Source organism: Citrus clementina, unplaced genomic scaffold, assembly GCF_000493195.1.
Source record: "Citrus clementina cultivar Clemenules unplaced genomic scaffold, Citrus_clementina_v1.0 scaffold_2, whole genome shotgun sequence".
Classification (NCBI taxonomy): Eukaryota; Viridiplantae; Streptophyta; class Magnoliopsida; order Sapindales; family Rutaceae; genus Citrus; species Citrus x clementina.
Genome location: NW_006262688.1, coordinates 14,698,614 through 14,711,856, shown reverse-complemented (window position 1 = coordinate 14,711,856; position 13,243 = coordinate 14,698,614). Strand labels below are relative to the sequence as shown.

Below are 13,243 nucleotides of genomic sequence, written 5' to 3'. Positions count from 1 at the left end.
ATTTAAATCTTTGGCCTCTTCAATGGCGGTTTTTTTAGGTCTCCATTCTTTTGGAAGTGACCTAATGATTTTCTTAACTTTCTCACTATTTAAGAAGGTTTTCCTTAAGGCACATAGGGTGTTCACTATGTCCGTGAATCTATTATACATAGAATACACATTTTCATTTTGTTCCATTTGGAACAACTCATATTGACAAGTGTATCTACTGATTTTAGACTCTTTTACTTGATTTGTCCCTTCATAGACAACTTCAAGTTTGTTCCATATCTCTTGTGCACTTTCACAACTAGATACTCTATGGAATTCCTTCTTATCAAGGGCACAAAATAAAGCATTCATAGCCTTGGAGTTTAGAGACATTTTTCTCTTTTCTAACTCACTCCATTAACTTGATGGTTTAAGAATATCATCTCCTACTTCATCTTTAAACATAGGCATGAATGGACCGTCACAAACAACTTCCCAAATTTCATAATCTAAGGCTTGCAAGTAGATTCTCATTCTAGTTTTCCAATAAGTATAGTCATTTCCATCAAAGAATGGTGGTCTAGTTGTAGATTGCCCTTCTCTAAAGGTTGAGTCATTTAAGGTTGCCATGGATCTTTTACTTTAGACGATTAAGTCTTAACAAGAGAACAAGGCTCTTATACCAATTGAAATACTAACTAGGCAAACCCAAGAGGGGGGGTGAATTGGGTTATTAAAAAATATTAAATTCTAAAGCAAAACTCAATTCAAACCCAGCACAAATTTAAAGCAATAATAAATAAATCAATCACAATATAAAAAGATAAGGGAAGAGAGAGCAAACACAATGATTTTTACGTGGTTCGGCAATCCCCGCCTACGTCCACGCCTCCAAGCTCACCGGGCTTGAAGATTTCACTAAGCTAGCCACCCAAGGCTTCAAATGCTTACAATTGACTTCCAAGGTGTCAATGGTCCTTTACAACAAGAGATTATCCCCAATCTCTTAACCCAAGTGTATCCCAACACTTACAATCATTCAAAGTAAAAGATTACAAATTGTTTTTCTCTCGCACAATATCTAAGATTACAAATCAATGCCCAATGTGTGAATAGATGAAAAGAGAATGTGTTTAAAGCTCTATGAAGATTGTATTCTCGGATATAAGCTCAATGGTAGTGTTGTGATCAGCTCTTGTTTGAATTCAAATGAGCTTATTTATAGCTGCAGCTGAAAACTAGCCGTTATTGACTTTCTGCACACTGTCGGATCGCCGCTAACTAGATGTCGGATCGCCGTTTGACTGGTCAATATGACCGTTGGGGCTGATTTTCAAATTGTCGGATTGCCGTTATCTAGATGTCGGATCGCCGTTTGTGTCCAGAGGCTACATTTCAGTTCTGGTTAATATCGGCGAGCCGTTTATCAAACTTGTCGGATCACCATTTTTATCCAGAGGCTACTAGATGATATCGGTGAGCCGTTTATCGATCTTGTCGGTTTGACGTTTATGTCCAGAGACTGCCCTTCAGTTCTGGTTGATATCAGTGAGCCGTTTAGTAACATATCGGTTCGCCGTTTAGGTCCAAAGGCTACTGGTTGATATCGGCGAGCCGTTTATCACACATGTCGGTGTGCCGTTTACGTCCAGAGACTAATCTCTATTTCTGCTTGAAATCGGTGAGCCGTTTATTACACATGTCGGTTCGCCGTTTTCCATAAAAACTGCTGCAGTGAGCTATTTTGCAAGAAGACTGTTTTGACTCCAAATCTTTACTATTCTTTATGAGGCTTGTTAAAGATAGAGAAAATTATGTTGAACTCTTAAAAGATTAACCAAAACTTAATCATGTTTGTTATCATCAAAATCAATGAAGAATTATTTAGGTTAACAAGAAGAACATCCAAGGGAGAGTGTTTTAAAATAATTACAATTATTTTGATATTCATCAAAGCAACTTTTTATCTTCCCACCAAACTACTCTTTATCTCATATAACTCTCACTATCTCATAAGAATTTATGACTAATGATGCATTTATTACGAATCATTTACTTTATTTGTATGATTATGTAATTATAAAAAAAGAGCTTATATCCTTATTTGTACACACTTGTGAATGAACAAACGTGATATATAGATTATTGTTGTGTCTCTTATTAGCTCTCTCTCTCTCTCTCTCTTATTATATTGTTATTTTTTTCTAATTGATGAAAAGCTAAACAAGGCTTATATTTTTATATTATCTCTCTATTTTCTTTTTGTAATTCATTAAAGTTATAATTTAACGTAACTTCTTTTAGAATGCTAAACTTGATTAAATTTCAAGCCCTATAATTAGGTTTCATAGTAATTATATAATACTAACCCATAATAGATTGTTCTTAATAACAATTCACACAATAAGTACTTTTATAATAATTTTTATTAAATAAGAGTGTTTAGAATAATTTTTAAAGTACAAATAGCCTAATTCAAAGATGAGTGCTATGCTTTTTTTTTCTTAGGCCTAGCATGGCACACGATTGTGCCCAAGAAAAAGCATAGAAACATTTTTTTTTAAGAGGACATGCTAAGTTGTTGACATACTTTTTTCAAGTTCATGTATTTTTTTTGAGTTAACATGCCTTTAATCAAATTCAATAGAAATCAAAAGTTGAAGACTCAAGTCAATAGTCATTAATAATAAACTAATAGTGGTAAGTGAATCTAATACAAACTACTAACTTAGAGCCTGAGATATTAGAATTCTTGCTTCTTCTTCTTATAATAATAATAATAATCATAATCATAATAATAATAATAATTTTTTCTTAAAGGTTAACATTTATTTGTTAACTTGAACTTACATAGAGTTATAAATTATAGTCTACAATAGGGATGTCAATTTTTCCCGATATTTGGGACGGGATTGAGATATATTTTTGTCCCATAAAAAAATTTAAGGACGGGAGTAAGACATTTTTTTAATCCCAATTACATATACGGGACAGGAGTGAGATTGGCAAATTACATCCCATCCTGTTTCATTGCCGATTAAGAATGTAAATTTTTCCAATTGGGACCCATCTCTTTTGGGACGGGATTTCGACATATTTTTGTCCAAAAAAAAATATAGGGACGGGACTGAGATATTTTTTCATTCCACTTGCATATACAGGACGAGACTGAGATTGGTAAATCCCATCCCATCTCATCCCGTCCCATTGCCAACCCTAGTCCACAATAATATTAATGCTTACAAGTTTCAAATTAAACTATAATAATTAACAATTAACTTTTTGATTTATAATAAAACATATTTCATTCACAATTTTATTTTCATGTGTAAATGGTAAAAAATATTTCGTTCACAAATGAAACATATCTCATTTGACTAATTTATAATTTTATTTATCAAAATCATGATATCATTTATTCATTTAGTAAATTATAAACATAAAACAATTAGAGTGTTTTTTTTAAACCAAGACTTAAAGTAATTTAAAAAACTACGCTAATGAAATACATTAAAAGATTCAATTTCAAGCTATTTATAAAATTATAAAATTTTCAAGTTTACTTTTCATTAAAAAAATTATTTTGATATACTTTAGCCATTTGCTAACCACCAATAAAGCATACTTATTGTAGGCTTTTTCACATATTATACTTTAGTCCATATCTAATCGTGTCATGTTTTTAAGGTTCAACTACCTAAAATTCTCAATCCAGCCCAATTATCATACGCGTCATGCTCTGCTACATGCCCAACCAAAATATGCTTATGTTGTGCCATGCTGTGCCTGTGTCACCTGGCCTATTGGCCATCTATATCCTCTTTTTTTTTTCTCTTTAGAGAATCTAAAATTAATTGATTTCATATGTATATTGCATAGAAAAATGAAGTATGATTTCACAAAAAATTAAAGACGCATAATATATTGAATACCGATGCATATCTTTTTTTAAAAAAAAAATCCAATATGTGATTATGTTGATCTAGTGAATAGTAGAATGATGCAATTATTATATTAAAATTTATGAAATTTCATTGGCAACAAATAAATACCACATCTTACATCTTATGGATTCATTTTTTAAATATATTAAAAAAAAAAGAGGGTAAGGGCTCGTTTGATAAAGTTGTAGCTTTAAAATTTTATGCAAGCCATGCTGGAGAAATAATCAGTTGTGAAGAGAATTAGTTAAATGTTTAGTTTAGACTACAGTAAGAATACAAATGACCTAATTAGACATAATTTTGAATAAAATTTAATTATACATTTATAAGCCTATATGTAAAATATTTTTAATTGTGTATATATAATATTTGATAGCTAAAATAAATATTTTATATTATTAACTTTATTTTTTATTTTGTTATATCTATATAATTGTTGTTGTTGTTGGTGGTGGTGGTGGTGGTAGTAGTAGTAGTAGTAGTAGTAGTAGTAGTAATTTGTTATAGTTAATAATTTTATTTCTTAATTAATAATGATAATTTTAGATTTTTATATTATATATGAGAATATATATGGAATTGTATTAAATATAAAATGATTTTGAAATCAGATTTTGAAAAGTTACTTCTTCCATGATTTTAAAAATCAATAGTAAGATGAAATGATTTTACCAAAAGTAATTTCTAAAAATATCTATTAAATACAAAAAATAATTTTTAATTTTTTAAAATTACTTTTAAATCTACCAAAAATAATCCCAAATAGGCTCTAAACTAAGTCCATTTCGCGTTCGCGTCTCCTATCTCTCTTAAAAACCACTCTAATTTAAAGAGGCATTATTTGCAGTGCATTAACTATAAAATGTCAAGTTTTAATCTCAAAACAATACTAGAAAGTGTATGGATAAGATAGCGTCACAATACTTTCCACGGTTCCACTACATATAAACACAGAATATATTTCCTCTACGTTACAACCACTCTTAACTTAAAGAGGCATCATAGGATTCATTGTTTGCAGTGCATTAATTATAAAATGCCAAGCTTTGATCTCACAACAATACCAGAAAGTGTATGAAGAAAGCATGTCACGATACCTGCCACGGTTCCACCGTGTGTGTAAATATAGGCACAGAACATTTCTCCTCTAGGTTATAAATTCTTCTATATATAAAAAAAAAGAATATTATTTTACATAATTATATAAAATATATAATTTTTTTATAAATAAAAATTTAATGATAATTAAAATATAAAATAATATTATTTTATAAGATACATGAATTTTTTATAATAATTTAATAATTATAAAAATATAAAATAATAAAATTATATTATTTTTTCGACTGTTAAATAAATAAAGACTGTAAAAGAATCTTACGTGATTATACAAGAGGACAAAAGCCATAAAAATATGATATTTTTTAACGCTACTTGAGTCACACTGCAACATCTTTAACCCTTAACCACATTCAGATATCCGACAATACATAAACCGTACGTTTTTCCAATTTGAATCCTCTACGAAAGCGCTCCATCCCAGCCAGAACCAAGAATCAGCATCATACTCTGAAAGGGGCCCACCACGCAACTTTCCAAATGGAATCACCGAGTGGCGGCTGAGTTAAGAGAGTATCAGCCGAATCATGCGAATCCAATGAATGAACATATCCTTCATTTTGGTCCGGGTCCATACGGAAAGCCACACACACACGAGCGAACGTATCCGCCCCTAACTCCATCCACATTCATCAAAGCTCTCCGATTGTTGTTAAAGGCGTTATGGACTTGTAGCATGATTCAGAGTTCCCACCTCCGATATTTGGAGAGTCAGCACTGACTACTCGAGTGGCGTGATATTTCGGTAACTGCCCCAACCTCCGAATCTGCAATTACAAAATCACCCCTTCCATCAAATACGACAACTTTTTGCTGCTATAAAAAACTTGAGCGCTAGTTGGCTCCGTCGGATCATTTGTCTTTGCGAATTGGTGACCGTCGGTCCGGTGGAGAGAAAATGGTGTCGTGGAATTCAGTTCCGTTGGAAATAACGTACCAAGTCCTCGGATGGATCTCATTCGTTGCGTGGTCCGTCAGTTTCTACCCGCAGGTCATCTTAAACTTCCGTCGCAAAAGGTAATTCCTTTTTTTTTTTAATTTTTGATTCAAAATTTGGAATTCAAGCAAGTTGACCCTTTTTTTTTTTTGGTTAATCCATGAAAACGACGTAGTGTTGTGGGATTGAACTTCGATTTCGTGTTGCTGAATTTGACGAAGCATTCCTCCTACATGATTTACAACGTCGTCCTCTTCTTTAGCTCCACCGTTCAGCAACAGTACTTTCAGAAGTACGGCCGCGATCAGGTTCGATTTTACTTTTCTCTTTTCAACAAAAGCAGAACAAGCAAGAAAAAAAATTGATAATAATAATTACTTTTGAAAGCAAATAAGGATTTTTACATTTTTACAAAATTAATGCATATGGAGTTTGACATGCAGATGATTCCCGTGGCAGCAAATGATGTTGCGTTTTCAATGCATGCTGTTCTCTTGACAATAATTACCCTGTTCCAAATTGCAATCTATGAAGTAAGTGCTGCCGTTTCCTAATTAATTTGTGGACTAAGGAATGTGGCAAGTGGGTCATCAATGTAACTTTGGCTGTTCTTCTTGATCATGAGCAGCGTGGTGTTCAAAAGGTATCTAAGATTTCTATGGCAATTGTCTCTGTTGTTTGGTTGGCTGCCGCAGTTTGTTTCTTCGTAGCATTGCCAAACCATTCTTGGCTTTGGCTCATCAACTTCTTTAAGTAAGTTGCTCTTCTTCTTCTTCTTCTAATGTTTTGACCTGTGGATTGGATTATATATCATGGTACAAACACAATGGTGTTTACATAATAGGTAGAGGTGGAGTTAAATTGATCATGTTCAAGCATTTTGGGGGTCCCCATTTGCTTTTGTCTAGTTCCATATTACATGAACGGATTGTTCAGCTTTGACTTTCAAATCTTTTTTCAGATTCTATTTTTAGCTTCAGCTCAATTGTAGTTCTTCCACATTATAGAGAGTCTAATTTTTTGTGACTTTAATCTTATTTCAGCGCTATTCAAGTTATTATGACACTCATCAAGTATATTCCACAGGTCAGAATTGCCTTCCCTCTGAATGTTTAGAATTCATAATGCACGAAACTGTTTTCGAACCGACAAGAATATTCACTATTTATTGAACATCTGTTGATTTTAGTTTGCTATCTGGTATCAATGTGATGCACAAGAGTGAATGGTTTTAATTACATTCATTTATTGAAATGTCTGTATTGATGTTACTGTGGATCATTATTATTTTACTAGGCTTGCCCTTTCGGTCCTCCTGTGACTGTGGATTTAGTATGCTGCAACACTTATCAGCACTGCTAAATTTCATTTTTCCAGTTGATGTCATTAGTATTGATTCATTTTTATTTTTCAAATTTTGTTAGTACTTTCAGATTTGTGCCACTCCCTCTAACTCATTTATCCATAGAATCTTCAACCCTGCAATCCCATTACAACTTCCTTTGTTATTATTTGGGTCGTGCTTGACCTAGTTTAGTTATGGTACTTGAAAATTTTAATCAATCAATTGTTGAATTTGTTTTTCATTTATCAGAAGTTATTAGGCTTTTCCAGGATTTTCTTGTGATGATATTTTTTACAAACACTTCAGAAACTTTTCTTTTCTCATGTGCAGTCACTTCAGAACCTCTCCTCTAATCTGATGAGAGTAATATTTCACCCGTTCTTTATGTTCCAAACCTTCTTTATCTGATAAATCGGAAATGTTTGCTGAAATAGCCTTGATGCCATTTACAATTTTATTTGATAGAATTTTTTTTCCCTTTTTTGTTTTCTAGTAAGGTAAGTATCTCTTGAAAAATAAATATACTGATAACAAATTGAACAGTAGCATAGGAAATGGAACTGGAGTGAAAGGCATGATCAGGAATGTGATGCTTATGTTCCAAAAGTAAAATTTTAATAATTTTTTCTTTTCCTTTTGCTGAATTTACAACTTTGATGATATGGATCTTATTTGGTAATTTGTTATTAATGTCATGAGATGATTTGGAGATAACTACTGTTTACGAAATGTTGATTTTTATGATCAGGTTAATTGCTTGTTTAGCCACCAGTCATTTATAACTAATTAAGAATTTTGTTACAAAATGCAGGCCATCATGAACTTTAGGCGAAAGAGTACAGATGGTTTCAGCATTGGAAATATATTACTTGATTTTCTTGGAGGGTGTACTAATTACTCACAGATGATTGTTCAGTCTATTGATCAAAGTATGTCGTGTCGTCTCAACCGAATAATCTTTCCTTTGGAATTATCCTTTATGTCTACTGTTGATATTAATTCCGTTGCCTTCTTTTTCCAGATTCTTGGGTTAACTTTTATGGAAATATAGGGAAGACATTGCTATCTCTGGTATGAAATGCTGATATCTGAGACCTTTTAATTCAAGTTTGAATGTTTTCTGATCTTTTGTCCTAGTCATAAGACACATGTTCTGCCTTTTCTTCTGCTTATAATTAAGGTACTTAAAGCTGCTTTAATCTGGGTGTAATTGTTTTGCAGGTATCCGTAGTCTTTGATCTTCTTTTCATATGTCAGCATTATGTGCTATATCCTGCCAAGAAAGCGGTAATCTCTTCTAAACTTAGCAAAGATGGTGGTGTAGAGCCACTTCTTAAGTCTTCTGATCACCCAGAGTCAGAAAATGTATAAAGGTGAAATGCCAACACAATTTGTGAGGACGCTATCTATTTACACCACATAGAAATCAAACCATATTGTTGCTGCATGCACACCACATCAGCAATTTGTATGATTTTCTTACTTGTGTATAGGAAGAAACAGTCATGTTCTGGAATTAGAAATTACTATCAAATATGATTCCTGTAATTGGTTAAAGCTATTAATCTTAAACCATATACTAGTGTTTATCTGGCTCTTTGATGGGGTTTTATGATGGACACACTTGAATGTTGAATCTGATCAGAAAGCCGATGACCCCGAGAGTCAGGAGCAGACTGTAGGAATGCCATGATGCACGGCCCTCCACAACCATACATTGTGATGCGTCTTCATTAGAACCCCTAAACTAATGCCGGCTTTAGCACAAGCATATGGCGTGCTAGGTCAATTTCTTCTTCCTATCCTTTGGTCAAGAACCAAACGTAAAGTGTAAAAGCGTTGAGGAAAATAAGCTATGGAGTGCAATCAAAGCCGCTGCTGTAGTAGCGAGTTGACTTAAGTACAAAAGAAGCTTGATCTATTAAAGTTCATAAATCTACGTTTATGACAATAATTATAACAGAAATTGCAAATCTCAAGAGATAAGCAAATTATAAATTCGTTTGGTATGTAAAAGGATCATGGAATAGATCATTGATGCAGCATATCATTGCCGGATCAATCCTTTCCAAAGCCCTTCTTAGCCCAATAAGACAAAACAAAGCAAATTTTATTTAATGGCACCACAGTTTTTGATCAGCTCAACACAAGCATTGACAATTTGGCACGCACTATATTTCCTTGGTCAACACGTTTTATGACTTTTTAACAATGTGCGTGCACCCCAAGCTATTCTCTCCAAACAAACAAACGAACTCTATTTAAAGAAACCCGCAAGCAAGAACCATCATTAGCTTACCTTCATTTCATTTCTTAAAAGCTCACATAACATTTTGTGCCCAATATGAGGAGAGAAGGTCGCCAGCACGGTATGGTTCGGACCTACCGGATCGCACCGTCTCCATGGAACCCGAGACCCGATGCCCGCACTGTTAACAAGTTCGATTCGCCCCCGACTTGTGGGTTATTTACAAAGGTGTCGCAGCGGCCCACCAACCACTCGAAGTTTACGGGCAAGTGCGGCAGGGCGCGGTGCGTGGACTGTCACATGCACCCGGCTTGCAAGTCCAAGGACAAGACCAAGGGAACTCACAAGCTTATTAATTCACGTGGCTTGGTCTCAAATTATAAGATGATCACGTGGCGGGTCGTGGACGGCCGGCCCGGCCTGAATTTCTCCGGGCTTTCTGCCACGGAGATGTTGGATCATTTGGCCAGTGACTACGTGGATGACAATGTTGATGATGATGATGATGAAGCCAATGATGTTTATGATCACAACGGTCGATATGATCAACGTGACCATGAGCATGAGATTAAAGAAGCTGTTAGAAGAAATGATGATGATGACGACAATGCTAACGATGAAGATCAAGATGTTATGGGTTATTATGACGTGGCATTTGACCAAGTTAATGAGGAAGATGAAGGTTGGTGCTTATTGGGAGAAATCTGATAGTTGATTGGATGGTGCATGTGAATTATTATTATTTTAAATTTTAATTATTTAGTGTTTAAATGTATTGATTATTGCTAAGAGTATGAGATCCAAAAAAGCTATTAGTTTTTCTTGATTTGAAAAATGGATTACATGTGTTTCTCCAGTGCATTCGATATTATCCGTAGGATGCGTAAGCAGAAAGCTTTCGGTTTGTTAAACAAACAAATTAAATTGAATGTCCTTTCAAATGGAATATGAGCTGGAAGAGTATGCATTTACAACTACTTCTCATTAATTGTATATATTTTGTTGGTACACATCCATTCATTAATATTTCATTTTTTTTAATTTTAATTTTTTAATTTAATCTTTCAAGATTTTGTAATTTATATGTGATAGTTGCTTTCGTTCATTTTTTTTTTTTAATATACGTTAATCCCATTAAATGTTGATACCAAATTTATTTTAGCCATCATAATCATTAAGTGTAACATTTCCCCAATTTACTATATGTGCATCAATCACCATTCAATTCCATACCATCGTGTTTCAAATCTAAACACTAATCTGTTTATTTAAAAGAGATTTAATGATTTTTTCATCATGTTATATAAGTTTTCACCGGTATTGATAATGAAGTTATTATAGATCCTTAGATTCAAAATATTTTAATCATCACCATTGATTTAATTTATTCGATAACTAACTACTTAATAATAAGTAGGTAATATTCAAGTTGCTGGTAATACATCGGTTTATGAATATAATTTTATTTTTAATTAATCAATAAATATATTTTGAATTACCAACAAAATTCAAAATTAGATATGCAAATATACATATCATTCGTATGAATGATTTAATCTTAGACAATACATGTTAGTAGAAATCTTTTTTGTCATTTGTTATTGGAACAATTTTTGAAATTACTCATTGGCTAAGATTGAGTTGAGTCGATTATTGCAAAATTTATTAATCTAGTAATTTTTTGTCGAAGAAGAGAGAATTATAAAATGATAAATTAAGATTCAGTTGTGTTAATATTAAAATAAATATTTCTTTATGTGAAACATTGATAAAATCTAACGGTATATACTATGCCACTATTGATGTTGTAATTTGTATAACAAAATAGTAGAATAACTCGAGAAGAAATGATAGGCCATAAATTTTTGTATAAATTATTTCTTACAAATTGATGTGGTGGCAGAAAAATATTGATTAAATAAACAAAAAAAAATTAAATACGCAGAAGAGTAATGTTAAACCTACATACTTGGTACAAATTATTTTGTGAGTGGAAGTATTCAAACTTCACAACAACGTTTTTCATTCACTCTGAATCAAACCAATCCAAAATGAAAATAAATTGTCTCGACCATTCATGTAAGTGCTAGAATAACCTTCAAAAGGCATAACACTCAAAAGGTCTTTTCTAGCAATATTCTTTTATGCAAGTCAAAGCTTCATTTCTAAAAGAGCACCGATACTTAAACACCATCAATACACTACCGAGACAAAAATTGGGTGTACTGTTCATGCTGCAGTACCCCTAGAGTAAACAAAATAACAGCACTATTTATGATACGCTGCCATCATTTCTGTCGTGAACTCATGGTGGTATTTCATTGGTGGCCAAAATATCAATTTTTTTTTTCTGAATCTATCTAAAAAAATAGAACAAAATTAGAGTTAGGGCCCTTGTAAAAGCAAAATTAAAGTTCTCCTTTGCACAAGAAGTCTGATATCTGTTGAAAACATTCCTCTCTACCATTTCCCTTGACTTGTGTTGTTGCCATATGCTTGATTCACATGTCACCCTGAAAAAAGCTGTAATTGTAACAACGAGATGAATTAATTCAGTGATATAGACAAAAAGAGAAATGCTTTCCTGTGACATACTCTTTAATTTGATACATACTAATTGCCTATTCCAAATTGAGGAATATGACAAGAAGAGCAATGTATGGCCCCATTAAAAAACATAACATACCCCCTTGTACTTTGTATGCAACTTGTGGAAATAAGCATGCACAATCCACAGCTGGTGGCGAATGTAGACATTTAAATTAGGGGGTTAATTAAAAAAAAATTAATTTAGTTAGGGGTATTTAATTTTTTTACTATTCATTTGAATATATTTAAAGTTTCAAAGCTCAAATTCTATTATTTTCTTTTAAATTTTAAAAAATAACAATAATAAATTTTTTATTTTAAATGATGGAGCTCATTGTGGCCACATTTGGAAAGGTATCATTTTTCTAAGTAATCTCCACCAAATATTAAAAAATAATATTTTCTATTTTTTTTTAATTTTAAAAAATAATAGTAATAAGTTATTTATTTTAAATGCTAGAGTTCAGTGTAGCCACATTTGTGAAAGTATCATTTTTTTAAGTAATCTCCACCAAATATCTAAAAAATAAAATTATATAATTATTGGGATTTGAACTAAGTCTCCAAAACTACTAAATAACACTTTTGTCATTAAATTACAAGTATTTTATTATATGAAAATATATTTAATTTCTTTTTATTTAACTTTAAAATAATTAGAGCACATTAAAAAAAAGGCCTAGAAAGGTTAGGTCCGCCTATGTCCACAGCTGATGTAAAAAATGCAAAATCCTCACAACTTTATAATCATCATTAGAACTTGTCTATGTTGCAATTGTTGTCACATACGATACTTTTTTGTCTGCATTCATTATTGTCGTTGGATGAAACCCAGCTGCATCGAGCGGTTGAGATGGACTCACTTTATAATTAAAGTGACCGGTTGCCTCATGTAAAAACAACTGTAGCAGATACCATATAGGTTCTTTTTGGGTATGTTTTGAGTGGCCATATCAAAATCTTATCCACAACCAAAAAATTGCATCATTTTTTTGCACACATAAGACTTCGATAATCCAATCATTTACCAATTGAATTGTGGTCATCTCAGGCGGAAGTAATTCTAATTTTGACATCAGATAAATTGAAGG

At 32.5% G+C, this 13,243-nt stretch overlaps 2 protein-coding genes across 3 annotated transcripts; both read left to right on the top strand.

Annotated features, from left to right (window-relative positions):
• The first annotated feature begins 5,604 nt into the window (after window positions 1-5,604).
• Window positions 5,605-9,083, top strand: LOC18053606 (cystinosin homolog). Of its 2 annotated transcripts, XM_024191036.1 has the most exons (9): window positions 5,605-6,050; window positions 6,146-6,278; window positions 6,414-6,503; window positions 6,599-6,723; window positions 7,014-7,056; window positions 8,127-8,244; window positions 8,337-8,386; window positions 8,537-8,688; window positions 8,961-9,083. In XM_024191036.1, the coding sequence occupies exons 1-8, from the start codon at window positions 5,932-5,934 to the stop codon at window positions 8,684-8,686; spliced, it is 828 nt and encodes a 275-aa protein (XP_024046804.1). In that variant the 5' UTR covers window positions 5,605-5,931; the 3' UTR covers window positions 8,687-8,688; window positions 8,961-9,083. The 2 variants fall into 2 exon arrangements, with proteins under 2 accessions (XP_024046804.1, XP_006447192.1); XM_006447129.2 differs by lacking the exon at window positions 8,961-9,083 and having other exon boundaries at window positions 5,606-6,050; window positions 8,537-8,914.
• Window positions 9,084-9,543: 460 nt separating this feature from the next.
• Window positions 9,544-10,531, top strand: LOC18053605. Its single transcript, XM_006447124.2, has one exon. It carries the CDS (start codon window positions 9,660-9,662, stop codon window positions 10,269-10,271), a length of 612 nt encoding a protein of 203 aa, XP_006447187.1. The 5' UTR covers window positions 9,544-9,659; the 3' UTR covers window positions 10,272-10,531.
• The last annotated feature ends 2,712 nt before the right edge of the window (window positions 10,532-13,243 follow it).

Excerpts from the sequence above, each read along its gene's own strand:
- LOC18053606 (XM_024191036.1), top strand. The coding sequence starts at position 5,932 with ATGGTGTCGTGGAATTCAGTTCCGTTGGAAATAACGTACCAAGTCCTC. Across the intron at positions 6,051-6,145 it reads TTAAACTTCCGTCGCAAAAG|TGTTGTGGGATTGAACTTCG; the intron begins GTAATTCCTTTT and ends AAAACGACGTAG. Across the intron at positions 8,245-8,336 it reads TGTTCAGTCTATTGATCAAA|ATTCTTGGGTTAACTTTTAT; the intron begins GTATGTCGTGTC and ends TTCTTTTTCCAG.
- LOC18053605 (XM_006447124.2), top strand. The coding sequence starts at position 9,660 with ATGAGGAGAGAAGGTCGCCAGCACGGTATGGTTCGGACCTACCGGATC.